Below are 16,837 nucleotides of genomic sequence, written 5' to 3'. Positions count from 1 at the left end.
GTCCCTCAAAACCTACACCACTAAAGCACACACATAGAAACACACACCTACATTCACGAATGCTGTCAATAAAAAATCTGCCCAAGCAACAGAGACCTCCAAGCAGAAACGCAAGCAGCCTCCACCCCCCCAACACAACCCAACAGACACACACCTCACAAACTCAGTGTGCTACCCAACCATAGCCCATAAGGCATAACAAAGTACCCAACACACTAGTCATAGTTGACTCTATAGTCAGGCACACTGATGTTCCACTCACCAGGCTAAACAAGGCGAACGTTACTGTCCGCTGTCTATCTGGTGACAGTATCTGCCACATAACGCACACACTCAGATCACTCCACAACAAGTACAAAATATGAATCTGCCATTGTCCATGTTGGTGTGAATGACCGGAGACGTACCTCCCTGGACTACATGAAAAGAGACATGGAGGAGCTCTCCGATCTTGTAGCCCAGGCAGGTATGACCCTAGCCCTGAGTAGCATCCTGCCACCACCCAGAATGATACCACAGTACAAGTGCAAAATTATTGACTTCAACAATTGGCTAAGCTTCTGTTGTCATTCTAAGGGGATAAAGTATCTGTCTGCCTCGGATGACATGATCGACAGACCACGATGCTTTGCCAGAGATGGCTTGCACCTGTCACCTTTGGGATTCCGGATACTAGCTAAGGCTGTTGCCACCCCTATAGTGCCTTTTTTAGGCAAGGTTCAAATGATAAATTCACCACCGTATCGGGTACAAGCAAGCAAACTCTGAGGGTAATGCTAGTCAATGCTAGAAGGCTAAACCTCATAATGCACTCACTTGAGACACTCCTTAAAATGGAGAACATCAACATCTGTGCAGTGAGGGAGACCTAGTTCAAGGCTTCTGAGAACACCACTGCATTACCAGGCTATAATTCATATCACACCTTTCGGCCACCTAACCTGGAGTGAAATACTAAAGGGGGAGGCGTGTCCATATTCATTAAGGATATCCACACCTCCAGGCTAGTTGCTCAGCATAATGCATCTGAGATTATCCAAGTGCAACTAATTCTGGGCAAGACCCCATTCCAAATTGTGGCCTGCTACAGATCCCCCACCATGCCCCAGATTTCCCATTCCTCATTTCTTGAAACACTGGGAAATGTTGGGGTACAACCCAACAACCAATGGACTATTTCAACTACTCCACCATTAACTGGGAAAACTACTCCTGTACCAACTCTTTTGCTCAGCATTTTCTGGAATTCATAAATTCCAATGCCTTGGATCAAATTATCCACACCCCCACCTGAGGCAGCAGTATCCTAGACCTGGTCATTACCAGCATGGGTGTCTGGTGTTCCACACCAGAGGTCAATTCCTCATTGGTCAGATCTAACCACAAGCTAATCACCCTAGACATCCACATCCCACCTCCACCCCCCATTAGGGAACCCAACATAAAAACTTTCTCCAAAGCCAACTTCACGCTTCTTAAGACAGAAGTGGCAAACCTCACGACACCCATGCACACGGGCAATAGAGGTACTACTGCTGAACCCTGCACAAATTCACTTTATAAGCACTTACACGAGTGCATGGGTCATGTTATCCCTAACAGAACCAAGATGCTATCCTCCAAAAAAAGGAAGCCAATCTGGTGGTCCCCTGTCATAAACAAACTCTACAACAGAAGAAAGAAACTGTTGCAATAAAGAGTAAAGTCCCATGATTGGAGGAACTCCCTGGTCAGCTAAGCTGAGATCCTCATAAAATCCTCCAAAGCTAGTTACGAAAACAGAATTGCCACTGTTTCTAAAGACAACCACAAAGCATTCTATAGCTATGTCAAGAATCTCAATTGCAGCACTCTGATCTGCTCGGAGTTTTACAGCACAATAGCACTAAATATACAGAACCAACTGATATTGCCAACATCCTGGTAGGTTCAGTGCTAACTTTACCCCCCCACCACACCCCTTAAAGGGCCCATCTCTATACCAGAAGAATGCAAAGTTCCTGTAATTACGGCTGCACAGGTAAAAAAACACTCTCCAAAGCCAAGAACACAGCATCCATGGGACCTGACAACATCCCAGGCTGCGTTCTACGGAAACTACAGAACGAACTGGCACCCCAACTAAGTAGCATGCTCAATCATAGCCTCATCTCAGGCTTTGTGCCCACTGAATGGCGTACAGCGACGGGTGTCCCACTCCACAAAGTGGGATCCACCACAGACCCCAGGAACTACCGCCCCTTAGCCTGATGATCCTGGTCTGCAAGTCCTTTGAACGATACCATCATGGAACTTTATAAACTAAGACATTGGTAATCTCCAAACTCTGGACCCCACCAAGTTCGGGATTGTAAAAGGCAGACCATGTCTGCTATACCTGATAGACTTCTTTGAAGCAGTCACCAAAGCCATAGATGAGGGTAAGGTGGTTCACACAGCCTATTTAGATCTCACCAAGGCTTTCAACACCATCCCCTACTCTGGAATTATAAATAAACTCACTAAACTAGGTATAATTCCCTATGTCACAAGATGGGTTGCCAACTGGCTCACTGACAGAACCCACACTGTGAAAGTAGCAGACTCCAAATCTGACTTCAGACCAGTGGGAAGTGGAGTACCATAGGATTCAGTCCTGGGTCCTCTCCTGTTTGATGTCTGCTTCCCTGAAATGCAGGCTAACATAGAAGGTCTTTGGCTAATGAAGTTCGCAGATGACTGCAAACTAGGAGCCATAATCGAAACTCCTAACGATGTGGACATCCTACAAAATGGCCTCATTGAGGCAGATGCCTGGTGTCAAAGCCATGGCCTCAAGCTCAATGCCAAAAAGTGCATTGTTATCCCTTTTGGTAAAAACTCTGTACCCATGAACTACCACATAGGCGGTAGTCTACTTAACACCAAAAGTGTGCTAAGAGACCTTGAGACACAGGTGGACACTAGTCTCTCCTTTGATAATTACATTGCCACAGTAAGCAGGCTCACCTCATCACAAAAGGTTTTTCATCCAGGAAAAAAGAGGTAATTGTTCCCCTCTACTTATCACTCATTAGACCCATTATAGAGTACAGTGCCCCTTTGGGTATGTACCTCACAAGACCTCTGCAACAACTGGAAAGGCCGCAAACATACCTCACAAAGAAGATTACCGGCCTCAAACAGATGCCCTACGCAGACAGTCTCAAAAAACTCCAGCTTTACTCCGTCGCATATCGCGTACTCAGAGGCGATCTCTGCATAACATACAAATAAAGCTATGTCAAACCCAGAGCTGTTGGACATGCTCCACTTAGATTATCCCAATCCCTCCGAGCTACATGCTCTAGGGAACTAAACCTTGTCACCACAATAAACAGAACTTGCTGGAGGAATAGATTCTTGTCCCAGAGACTTCCCATACTCTGGAACAAACTACCTATCTATATCAAACAAAGCTCCTCATTAGCACTCTTCAAGAAAAATCTTGATGATTGGATGGGAAATAGGAAATTCATCCCGGAGATCACTTCTGTGGCTCTGCTCGACAGGGACACAGGAAAATAATTTTTGGTACCATTCTGGCTAGGCTTATATAGGCCCTAGGGCCAATAGCCTAATACCTACCTGTGTTTGTATGTGTGTATATATACACACACACACACACACATATATATATATATATATATATATATATATATATATATATATATATATATATACACATATAAAAAATGTTTGTATATGTGTGTAATAAAAATGTGTTTGTATATGTGTGTAATTTATATGGGTTGCCTAGCATAGGTCAGTTTTTGTAGTTAAATCGACCTGTGTGTTGTCGATGCACTTTGGTTGACATATACACATAGCTGGCAGATGTTCGAGATCTAGGGTAATGGGCTATGCCATTCCCCTAGAGATTTGTGCGATCTAGGAGTTAAAAGTTGGGCTTCCCTCCTATTAAAAACAGTTTTATTTTGCATGTTCCGAGCATTCGCCTCTGAGCATGCACAGTAGTGTGGTGACGTGTTTTTGTCAACATTCAGCACTTTGTGCAGATCGACTTGGTGTGCATGCATATACATATTGATGTAAAATTAATTTAGCTTAGCTAAAAAGTTGATATATATACTGGGGTGCAGGACTAATCTGGGTGAGTTTGTGCATTTCATATCACCTTTATGCAAACATTTGCATTATATAGTCAGCTGAATAAAGTTGGATGTAACGTAATACATGCGCAGAAACAAAACTGTTTTTTGTTGCGCCATGGCTGCATTTTCCATTGTCAGTTGAAATGCTAATTTAATGGGAAGTTTGACAGAGCATTACTTGCATAGTTGATAACATTCATTCTACTTCTAGCTTTGGGGGTATATATGTGATAGCCAGTGAGAGAAGACCCACCCATAAGGGCTTATTCTATGTTAGTGCATGACTCTTGTGTGTGTAAATTAATCTATGGGTAAAATTTAACTGTATAGAGGAGATAGACTGTGCTTCAATTCAAACTTCCATTTATGGAAAGGATAGCGGGAAAGCCACTTACTACAGTGATGATACCATATGATATACAAAGAAACCCTTCATTTTTGTAGAGATAGGTTATCAGATTAGGTTGTTGGAGCTCAAAGGTCGAATAATGAATCGTAAAGCCACCTAGGAAGTAGCTGTTCAGCAAGGAGACACAGCAGTGTTATTTGTCACTGCTCTTATTCATTATAACAAAAGACATACTTTCCAGGAAAGTAAGAGAAGACATGGAACATGTAAAGAGACAGGAAAGTCTGGGGCCTTCATCTTCATATATTTGTTCCATATTTGTTAAGGATTATATTCTGTTGATAGAAGCTGTTTAAATAAAATCAAGAAGGTTACAGGAAGACTTTGAGATGCATAGGAAACTTGCTGGATTTGAGAGTAATCCAAAGAAGATAGATGAGGCACAATACTCAAACAAGGAAGAAGAGGGAGAAAGAGCAATTAGGGTCAAAAACAAATCAAGGGTTAAGTTCTTAGGCTTGGATGTTTTGGAAAAAATGCAAAAACAAATGAAATTGCAAAAACATAAATGGGGAAATGGAAGATATTCTTGGGAAGTGGAGTAAAGAAACAACTAACCTATTTGTAGTAATAAACTGACTTAGTCATGTCTGCCAATTGCAGGCACAATCAGGTTATTACAAGAAATTCAGACGGAATGACCGTGTGTGTAGAATTAGACACCAGCAGAAGTGGTGATGAATAGACTACAGGTCAGAAGGAAGATTGGGGTGGTGGGGGGTGATCCGCACTTTGAGGGATACATTATTGTGTCCGTTGGCTGCATATAAGAGTAAATGAGGAGCAGGGAGTTTATTGGGTGAAACTGTACAGAAAGGGAGGGGAAAGGAAAGCCAATGCAAAAGAAGGCAGCTGGGACAGATTATGACACGCAATGCTGAATGGGATTTAGAAGGGGAGTCAGTTGAGGTGGAATTGGCTAAGGGTAGTTATTGGTTAGAAAAGAAGTTTGCAGGAAAAAGTAGAGGAGAATAGGGTATATCCTAAGCTTCCAAAGAATATGAAAATTGTGGGATTTCCTAATGGATGAACAGAGAGGAGATAATACTGAGAGCAAAATGTGTTGGAAGAGGTTGGAGAGATCATTAGGATGTATTCAAATGCCAGGGATGGAAAGTGTATTGAAAAATCTGAATAGACAAGACAATTGTTGAGCATGAGAAAGAGGAAGTAGAACATCTATTAAAACTGGAGTAAATTGAAGTGGGGTGTATTCTACAAGGTTTTACTCAAGTACTGTGAATGCTATGAAAGCAACTTGTGGAGGTGGAGAAAAGGAAAGAAAGGAAAAATAAAGGGGAGAGGGAATGGAAAAAGGAAAGGAAAAAAAAAATGAGGAAAAGGAAAGGAATGACACTAGAGGGGATCAGGAATTTCACTACTCCTGCCTGCCTGAGTCCAGTAGCTCATATTAATGTACAGATGGTTCTGCAGAAATAAAATGGCAAGTGTCAGAGTCGTGGATTTGTAATTGTTCAAAAGAAGTTTGGGACATGATGATAAGAGAGACAAAGATAAAATATGGGGACTTGAGAATGTAGAGAACAAAGTGGAACTGTTTGTTTGGGCTTCATACAAATCAAGAATAAATGTGAAACGTAAAGATCCAAAATGTAGTCACTGAAGGTGGTTTGAAGAACTACCGTCCCATCAGTCTGACAAGCCTTATCTGCAAGGCCATGGAGCGTATTATCATGAAACTTATAAACAAAGACATTGGCAACCTTCAAACACTGGACCCCACCCAGTTTGGGTTTGTGAAGGGCCGATCTTGTCTCCTGAACCTGATTGATTCAAAAATGACTTCTTTGAATCAGTCTCCAGAGCCATGGACAAGGGTAAGGTGGTCCACACAGCCTATCTAGACCTTGCCAAGGCCTTTGACACCATCCCCCACTCTGGAATCATAGATAAACTTACTAAGTTGGGCATTAATCCCTATGTCACCCAATGGGTTGCTAAATGGCTTACTGATAGAACCCACACTGTAAAAGTAGCCGACTCCAAATCCAGCTCCAGACAAGTGACAAGTGGAGTACCTCAGGGTTCAGTCCTGGGGCCGCTCTTGTTTGGCATCTACTTCTCTGAAGTACAGATTAACACTAAGGGACTCTGGCTAACAAAGTTTGCAGATGACTGCAAACTGGGAGCCATTATTGAATCCCCAAATGATGTGGATACTCTACAAAAGGGCCTTACAGAAACAGATGCTTGGTGCCAGAGCCATGGGCTCAAGCTCAATGCCAAGAAATGTATTGTTATCCCCTTTGGGAAAAAACATGTATCCATGAATTACCATATAGGTGGCAGTACACTAAACACAGAAAGTGTGATAAGAGACTTAGGGACACAGGTGGACAGTAGTCTCACCTTCGATAACCACATCGCCACAAGAATCAGGAAATCCTTCTATGTGGCACACCTCATCACGAAGGGCTTTTCATCCAGAAAGAAGGAGGTCATTGTCCCACTGTACTCATCCCTCATTAGACCCATTATAGAATACAACGCCCCATTTGGTATGTACCTCTCAAGACATCTGCAACAACTGGAAAGGCCTCAGAAATACCTCACTAAAAGAATCACAGGCCTAAAGCAGATGCCCTACACTGACCGCCTTAAAAAACTCCAGCTATACTCTGTCACATATCGTCTACTCGAGCGATCTCTGCTTAACATACAAGGCCATGTCAAACCCAGAGCTGTTGGACATGCTACATAAAGAAATCCCAATCCCTCAGAGCTACACGCTCCAGGGATCTAAACCTTGTCATCACAATAAACAAAAAATGCTGGAGGGATAGGTTCCTGACCCAGAGACTCCCCAGACTCTGGAATAGATTGCCCATACATGTCAAGCAGAGTGCCTCTTTGGACCTCTTCAAGAGGAACCTTGACAATTGGATGGGAGAAAGGAAATTCACCCCAGGGATCACGTCAGTTGCCCTGCTAGACAGGGGTCCAGGAAAGTAAATAATGTAGGAATAAATAGCTAGGGCTGATAGCCTAGTACCAACCTATGAGGGAATAAAGAGCATGTTAGAACAATGGCAAGGAAACAAAGGATACTAGAATTAAAGGAAATAAGCATGACTGTACCGCAGTGAGCAATTAAAAAAGTACAATGCCGGGGATCTACAGAGAATGTAAAGAAGGGGAGGAGTTCTCTGTAATATTTAAGGAAGAGAAGGATCGATGCTGCAGTTGCCAGCAGGATAAGGAACGCTAGATATGAGACAGGCTGGAAACAGAGAACCATTGAGGGAAAATTAGAAAGCTAAGATGCTTGTTATTGGAAGCTAATTAGTGTGGAAAATTAATTCAAATGAATGCACCTTTTGGAATTGCACACGTAAATCTTTTGCTGCTGTTTCAAACCTTGATAAAGAAAAAAATGATTTATAACAACAAAGCAAAAAGAGGATTTAGAGGTGTAGATAACATCTATACTGAACCTTGTTGAGAAGAGTGAGAAGATGGTAGCAAACAAAATGCCACAGTATTTCCTTGGAGAGATTGCACTCTGCAAATTGAAATGGCGTTGAGAGCACTGGGTGAAGATAGGCCCCTCATAACAGCCAGTATAATGTTACAGAGTATCGCAAGTATGTTGTCAGGGACTCCTGGGAGAGGTCTGTTTTTTGTCTGTGTAAAGTGCAGAGAATAGGTTCATCGTAACAAAGGGGGCTGTGTCTTGGAGAATTGCTGTTCTGACAACATTAGGTGAAATCCTGCAGCCTTGTGGTGCCATATCCCTTACTTTAGGATAAGGTCTGATTGCAAGGATAGTGGTCCCGTGGGTTACATAGTGTTTGGCAGACTTTGGTATGACGTTGACTTCTCCTTGGAGATTTGAAAGCATTTCTTCACAGGTTTTGAACTGATGGTAAGGACTCTGACAATAGATGTTGGAAAGGAAATCATTGGATGCATCCAATAGGCTGAAGGACTGTAGAGAGAGGATGGGAGGAACAGGAAGGATGGGGAGAGGAGGTAGAGTAGGTAAATGTTAATACCTGAAAGAACTTGTGGGTGCAAAATGCACTATTGAAGTATTTGTGTGCCACTGTGGATTATGAAGATCTTCAGCAACAGTCTGCTTTCAAGTATAAATGCTTTATATGTATGAGGTGCTTGTTTTTAATAATGGGAATTACTACCCTAGATTTTTCTTGATTGTATTTAATAATGGTAATTACTACCTCAGATTTTTCCCTGAACTTTGCAATGTGTTCATACTTGTTCATTTGTGATGTCTCCAGCTTGATATACATGTATACTTGGGACCATTTTCAGCTACTATCCTGGTGTAAGACAATATATTAACAGTAGATAATACAGGTACAGTATAAATGCCATCATGAAATTTGCATTACATTAACATTTTCTGTGGCTTATGCTAATATGCAATTGTGCAGTGTATAAAGCATAATTTACTTGCTTGGTTTAAAATTATTTTGAAAGTGTGCTTTGTCTTTTTTCTTGCAGTCACAGAAAATAAGGATGGGAAGACAACAGTTGTAAGTATAATTAGTTTTCTGTTTAATACAGTATTCAAATAATTTAATGCTTTAGATTGCAAGAAAGTATGGTACGTTTAGTAAAATCTAGTCTTATGCTTACATTGTAAATGTGGCAAAACTATGAATCTATAAAAGAAATCTTGACGAGTGGGTGGGCAATAGGAAGGTTACCCCGGCGATCACTTCAGTGGCCTTGCTTGACAGGGGCAGTGGGAACTAACTAACTTTGGGCGACATGATGCCAAGAGGGGAGCTATAGGCTCCATATAGGCTCCAGGGGCCTAGCAGCTAACACCTATGAACCTTTAGTAAATGTGCATGTTTATCATACTGATTACTACTACCTGGAATATATCCTGCCAAGGATATAACAGCCAGCTAGCTTCCAAAGCTTCAGGGCACTTTCCACACTCCAGTCAGCTCAAGCTGAGCTAACTAAGAAGACATGGTTAGGTGCCAAGCCCTTCAGAGCCTTCCTGCCATTGAGGAGTACACCCCTCTGCTGGGTTCAAGGACCAATGGTCAGCTTGTGCTGTTCTTTTGCTGGGCAGATAAGTTCCCTTTGGGGAAAAAACTTCTACGTTATAAATTTGTTGCTTTATTGTATTAGCTTAGGAACGTTGTTGTTTAAGCTGTTTAATGGACTATCATGAGACTTAAACAGGAACACTTTTTTTTCTGTCACTAAGTTGTTTAAAAGTATTTTTTTTCTTTGGAGAAAGTGCATTTATTTTACATTTTGGAGCTGGAAAAGTGTTTTTAAAGTGCTTTTTACTGTGTTTTGTGTGTGAAATGTGACATAAAGATTTAATTTTTACTGGTTCTTGCTTGTTTTCCCTGGGAAAGAGGCACCGTTTTCAGTTTTTGACCATTAAACTACCAGTCCCACTGTCTGACGTTTTTCCAGACACACACAAAAAAAAACAGTTAGGGCAAGCAGTGTTTGCCACCACTGCAGGCTATTAGTTTGCCTCCCCACAGATGGGTGACTCTGCTATGGCCATAACTTGTTTCTCAGACCACTCCTCTTTTACCGTGGATCACTCTGGGGTAGCGGCTACAGCCACTGTGAACTGGGGTTAGCCATGTACTCTGCAGTTATTGGGTTCCTCTCAGTGGGCAAAGAAAAGCTACTGTGGTTCCTCTTGGGAGAGGGAACAGGGTGGGCTTCCCTGTTTAGTGAGAATATTGTGCCCATCCCTGGGAAGTTGCTGCTGCCATTAATAACACTGTTGGCCCCATTTTTCCTGTAAAAAAACAGAAAGCTAAACCTGTATTTGCTCCTTCTCAAATTTCCATAGATAGTAGTTTACTGGGTCTGGCTCTGGGTTTATTTCAGGCTATTGATACTTCCTTAAGTTGGTCTCTGATAAAAAGAGGGATACCTGTTTTCCTGAAAAGAGTCAAGATTCTGAATCTGGACAGAGGTGAAGGGGCAGATAATGGGGTTTTCTCCTCAGTTTTCTATTCGACTGTGCAGAGACCTCAGTTTCTTGCTCCCTCTGTGGGGATTTATTTGTTTCTTGGAGACTATTTCCAGAATGTGCAAGTGTTTTTCAGTGGGAGAACACTGAGGTTTCTCAGTCCCTCAGAAAATAGTGCGAATTTCACCCATGTCCTAGTTCTGTCAGGTCTGGAGGGTGTGTAAATAGAAAGTATAAAATTCCTAAGTTTTATACACTCTTCCCAAACCTGATCCAGCAGCTATTGCTTTAGTTAATCCTACTATGTGCTGCAATTCCAAAACTACTGTTTCTGATAAAGATGGGAAGATTATTGATAAGCATGGGGGAAAAGTGTATACTTGCAGCTTTGGTTTTCAGAATTTTGAATTGTCAGGCTCATACATTAAAGTGTATTCTGATGAATTGTGAAAGTATGACTGTATTGTCTGCACTTTCTTTTCTGAGGAAAAATCTGCTTTAGATTTCTTCCATTGAACAAGTCATAACTCAGCTGATACTAGCAGGAATGTGGTTGCTGATACTATTTTGAGGAGGTTTGTCTGGCTGCATTCTCAGGACCTCCCAGATTATATGAAATATGAGATTTTCAATCTTCCTTCAGATAGAGATTTCATTCTTGGTTCCTCTGTTGCAGAGGTTATCAAAATGTGTGATTGAAAGGGTTAAGTTGATATAGGGAATCCCCCCCCCCTTTTTTCATCCCTCCTTTTTCAAAATTTCTAAGAGATTGTCCAACCCCTCATCCAGTCTTGGCATAAAAAAAAAAATAGTCTCAACATAATGGTGGTAAATGGACATTTTAAAAAGAAATGGCAGTAGGGTTCCAAAAATAATTCAGGACCCCCCCCCCCTGTTGAAGACAGTCCATTGAGTCAGAATGACTGTTTAAGGGACCTTGCTCCCTCTTCCTACCCTTGTACTCCCTTTTGTCTTGGAGAGTCTGAATCTCCACTTTTCTCTTCTCTTTGGCAGTTTCAGACAAATGCATTCTGAGAATTATTCATCAAGGCTACGGATAACATTGGGAGAAATCGCTCCTTTTTTGATTTAGGGGTGAATCCTCATCCGACAGAGCAGACTCTTATTTCCCCTTGTACTTAAACACATGATGTCCCAGGGATTTTTAGAACCAGTTCCTACTTCCAGGTTGGGAAAGATTTTCATTCAAGGATGTTTTTAGTGCCAAAGAAAGAAGAAAGTGCTTGAAGATAATTTCTGGATCTTTTTTCCTGAACCTGTTTGTGATAGTGCCCAATTTGAAAATGTCACTTCAGTCTGTTACCTCTCCTTCATTCAAGTTTCCTGGTAACACTTGATTTAAAAGAAGTTTGTTACAACTTTCATATTCATCCAGACTTTGGGTGTTTCTTAATGTGATCCAGACACACAAAACCTTATTGGTTCACTCTTGCCCTTTGGACTATCCACTGCACCAAGTGTGTTCAGAAGGTGTCTAGCTCTAGGTATAATTCATTGCAGGCTACATGGTAGCCACATTTTTCCATATTTACAAGACTTTACTATCTTTGCAGAGTTTTTTTTTTTTTTTCAAAGTATGAGGAATTTCTCACTTGGTGATAGATTCTTGCACAAGCTGTGATTCAAGAGAACATTCAAAAGTCCTTTTTTGACTCCTTCACAAAGGATTGTGTTCCTGGGGTGTCAACGAGATACCTCAGTTCAAAGAGCTTTTCTCCCATGGGGAGAAATAGAGCTATATTTAGTTAAATTTTCTAAGATTTTCCACTCAAACTCCAGTCGCTGCGAGGGGAATACCTCTGGATTTTGGGTCTCATGGCATCTATAATTCTTATGATGCACCTGACAAGACAACACATGAGAAAGATAAAATGGTATCCAAAGTCTCTTTGGTCCCAGTACCAACTTCCCTTGTCTTCAAACAACAGTGCTGTGCTGGAGTTTGTGAGAAAATAAATCACTTGGTAAAAATGGCAAATTTCCCAAAATCCAGGTCTCGCATTCTCTGTCCATGCTCCTAAAGTAATCTGTCAGATTGAAAGGAGCAGGTTACACAGAATTATCAAATGGCAACAGGCATCTGACCTACTAACTGAAAAACTATACTTTATCTCTTCTCCTTGACTTGAGACTCGCAAAGCATTACTCTATGCATAAGATCCTTATCCACCAAATAGTTGCATAATTAGGTTCCAATGCACAAACAAGCACTTCACGTTTTATGTTTATTGCATACTGTTTAAAGCAGTGACATGCAATACAGTACAGGATGTGAAGTGCAAATGAAGACCCAGCTTCTGCAAGGCAGAATATTGCAACTAGGTGCCTGATTCAGTGATAGTATAAAACAAAATTCCAAGCATGCCAGCACATGGACTGTTGCATGTATAGAGTCATGTATCACACTGTGGTAATGTGATGAGTGCTGCTGCTGTTGCATCGTAATTACCATTTCCAGAAAGGCTTCTGACAAATGACTACCAGCGCCTTCACTGTTACAGCACCCTGCATTACACTTCTGCGGTAAGTGACATGCACAGTTGACCCCCCCCCTTTAAATGACGGCATGAAAGGTCCATACCTTGCACACAGTCTTGAGCACTATGCACACTAAAACCTGTTGTGCTCTACTACTGAGAATATTAATATTTCACAGTTAATCTACACCTTTATACTCTATTCACTTACATAGTGGTGCACTGGATTATTTAAAACACTAAATGTCCTCCAGAAACGTCACACCATCTTAAGTTACTCTACAGGGTTACAGGTTTGCCAGTTGTGCTATGCAAAAAGCTGCACCTAGCCCCTCTAGGACCACAGGGGGTGTGACACATAGCAGTGGTACCATTCAATCAATGCAGGCTCATTTTATCTTCAGAAACCTCTGCTTAAAGACACCCTGGAGTCCATGATGCCAAAGTTTGGTAAAAGAACAGCATCTGTCAAGAATTTTAACCAGGCATTATATCATGTGAAAGTCTCTTGCATAAGTATTGACACAGAAAAGGCATGCACTGCAGACAAAATAAAACTTAAATTATTTAAACATGGTCTGCAAAGTAACTGCTGGGAAAATACACAATGGGTGGTGACCTTTGCTGCAGTGGGGTACCGATAGCATGTCTAAATTAACTGCTTGGATCTTAATGCAGTGATTATGTAACGTAGGAAGTTTCAGCAGCAGCAACAGTAGTAGACAGCCAGCAAGTGTAGGTGGATATGTGTGTGTTTGGGGAGGGTACCAGAATGTCACTGCAGAGATTATAGTTGTAGGTCAGCAACACCTGAAAGGCAAGATCTGCAAGAAACCAACAGAGAAGGCAGCATAAAGAGTATAACAGAATTACTGTGGTGCAGGGATGCATGCATAAAATGCAGTGTCAGAAAACAATAATTGGTACAAAGGCACTAACAGCAGGCTTGCAAAAGATGGATAGGCTTGGCTAGGGGAGTTGCCAACATAAAGAACATGCTGGTTGGAACTCTTTTCCCCGGGATATTAGAAACAAACCCACACTACTACTCTTCCTTATGAACAGATTAAACTTTGCATCTTCAATATGACAGGAAAGCACATTGGTGCAAACTTTTTTTAAAGTTACACCACCACATTGCTTTCCTATTGTGCACATATATCATATGATTTATTTTTCTCCTTTGCTTTAGAATAGAGAGTTCTTTTTACCTTTAATTTTAAGCACTTTTTCACCATTCCTTTGCCAGCCCAGTACGTCTTTCTTGAGCTCTTAATTAGCTTTATATCCTTTCCTCTGCAGTAATTTAAAAATCATCCAAAGTACTCTCCCAGTTACCCAACAGAGGGATGTGTAGGTGTAAAGTAACTTCTCTCCTCTTTGATTAAAGTATACAATGCAGCATCTTAGCTTGGCCGTGACATTCTTATCTGTGTACATTTTTTTGCTGATAAATTATCTAGATCCTTTCTCTTGTTCTACACCTTTCAAGATTCACTCCACCAGTATGATAAATCACTTTCAGAATACTGAACACTTGAGTGCTGTTGTACACCATGCAGCAACTGTTATCCTTCTGCCCAGTCTTCCAAAGACCTTGGATCTTTTTCCAGCCTTCCCTTCTTATCTCCCCCCTGCCCCACCTGTCCTCTGCAAAAAAAAAAAGGTTAATGGCATTCTTGTCTCCGCTTGCATATCTGATGCAGAGATCTTAAATAGTAAAGGACTAAAGACTTACCTGTGATACTTTAAGACCTCTATACTTTACAATTTCTCTACCACAACTCTGTGTCCATTTCTCTTAACCATTACTATACCAATTGTATCCCCATCCTAGGCCTTTTACCTTGCCTACCAATCTTCTGTGCAGTACGGAGCCAAAGGTTTTACTAGAATCCCAGTAAACCATATCCCCTTTGTGAAACTACTATGTAACCCAATCAAAGAAAATATTTAGTTGAGTAAGGATGGATATCTTGCCGTGAAGAACTTGCATGTAAACTGATGACCATTAGGAACCGAAGCAAACTTCTCCATCACCATTCCTACTATGGAAGTCCGACTTCTTGGCCCGTAATTACAGTAAGAGATCATTGTGTCCCACTCCCTTAAATAGGTGAATCACTCTATCCTCTCAATCAGTTGACTATACCTAGGAAGGTTCCACATTGAAGGCTACGAGTACTCCAGTCAAGCTATTTAAAAGCCTAGGATGTATTACCATTGGTACCCTTTGTCATATCTTCCTTAGGATCGGATCCCACAGTTCTATTTTCCTTGCTTTTTTAGCTGTGATGCACAAGCATTCAATCCTGTTCTTTTCCCTGCCCAACATGGTAACTTCCCCGTTTTTCAGTTGAAATAGTAAGGTAAAAATTTAAGTTAAAATTTAAGAAATACCAGCAGCACCTGTGAATTACAGTTCCGCTTTTATTCCATATTTTTTGTGTATTTAACAGCTACAACCCACCTTCTGGAAGGTACCTATTTTGAGTTGAATCCCAACCATGCACACTGAAGTCCAAAGATGATTGTTCAAATCTTTGCAATGAAGTGACAGCCGCTCCTCCAGCAGAATGGGTTTCACCCATAGTGTTCAGCAATAAACATTGGGCTTCCTGATAACAAAAGAAAATAGAGTTGCCCATCTAATTGGAAAGTGCCTTCATGACCACTATGAACCATTCTCTTCTATAAAAAACGATAATTGTGTGCTGTATCTTAAAGTTATGCACCTGCTACAGGTAACACCTGAGCTGACGGAGGACATTCAAGGTGTGAAAAGCTGTTTTTTGGGAGATTTAATGGACTGGTTCAGAGGCATCTCAGAAATTACTTTTAAGAAGAAAACTTGAGTTATTCCCAAGCAGCACAAATCCCTTGTGAAAAGCAAGCTAAGGTTCCCTACCTAATGGGCAGAAACAGCTAACATGTTCATTCTGACCATGGAATAACTGACAACCAAGTTGAGTCACAATCATCTGCACCAAAATAACTGGGACAGTACAGTGAACTGAATCTGAGAAACACCTCAGCCAGAAGACTCAGTAAAAGCTCAGAGGTATCCTACCGTCATTATTGGCAAGGGTAGTGAACAAATGATACTCATACTAGTCCTTGATCAGTGAGTAGAAAACAGTTCAAAATCAAAAACAGCCGGTATATATACTATTGTGCACCAATAGGAAAACAGACATTCTCATCAGGCTCCTGGAATAGATTTAAAATAACACAGCAGAATGTATATGAACACAAATAAATATAAAAATAATGCTTAAACCAAATAGTTATACCTAATACCAAATAACCTAGACAAATCCATAAATAATGTTTGCCTATATGATAGAAAATATTGGTTAATAATGGTATTATCATAGGTATTAGAAAAGATGGCATAAATACAATGTATATGGCTGCATGGTGGAAAATGACTGTCATAATAACTTGATGAGTGATTTACAAATGGTCATTGAGACCCGGAGGAAATAGGGCTCCAAGATGTGTTATCCAATATCTTTCTTTGTGGCTTAAGATACCTTGCCATCCAGTTTGATTTTGCCTGTTCCCCGTAATTTTATCTATGATAGTAAACATAAACTTAGCACTAGGATGTTTCACCGTATGCAAATATAATGCATTGGATGTTTTGTGATTACGAATATCACTACGGTGTTCCCCAATTCTGATTCATAATGAACGTGATGTTTTGCCAACGTAAAATGACTTACATTGGCAAGTGGCCAGATAAATAACCCAGCTAGTGGAACAATTGCCAAAAACCCTAATGTCATATACTTTGCTTGTATTGGAACTTGTAAATTGTTTAAGCTGATTAACTTGAGCACAAGAT

At 40.9% G+C, this 16,837-nt stretch overlaps 1 protein-coding gene across 2 annotated transcripts in view; it reads left to right on the top strand.

The window, feature by feature from the left end:
* The window catches only part of MRPS18A (mitochondrial ribosomal protein S18A), a 285,618-nt gene that overhangs the window by 42,058 nt on the left and 226,723 nt on the right, over positions 1-16,837 (top strand). For both annotated transcript variants that reach the window (XM_044060437.1, XM_044060430.1), the window contains exon 2: positions 9,031-9,062. In XM_044060437.1, the coding sequence (XP_043916372.1) occupies positions 9,031-9,062 (32 nt within the window). The remainder of the gene's footprint in view (positions 1-9,030; positions 9,063-16,837) is intronic.

The sequence above is a fragment of the Protopterus annectens genome, chromosome 1.part0 (genome assembly GCF_019279795.1).
Source record: "Protopterus annectens isolate FY-2018-M chromosome 1.part0, PAN1.0, whole genome shotgun sequence".
In the NCBI taxonomy this organism is placed as follows: Eukaryota; Metazoa; Chordata; order Ceratodontiformes; family Protopteridae; genus Protopterus; species Protopterus annectens.
Note: the sequence above shows the minus strand (reverse complement) of the source record. Positions and strands in the feature narration are given on the sequence as shown.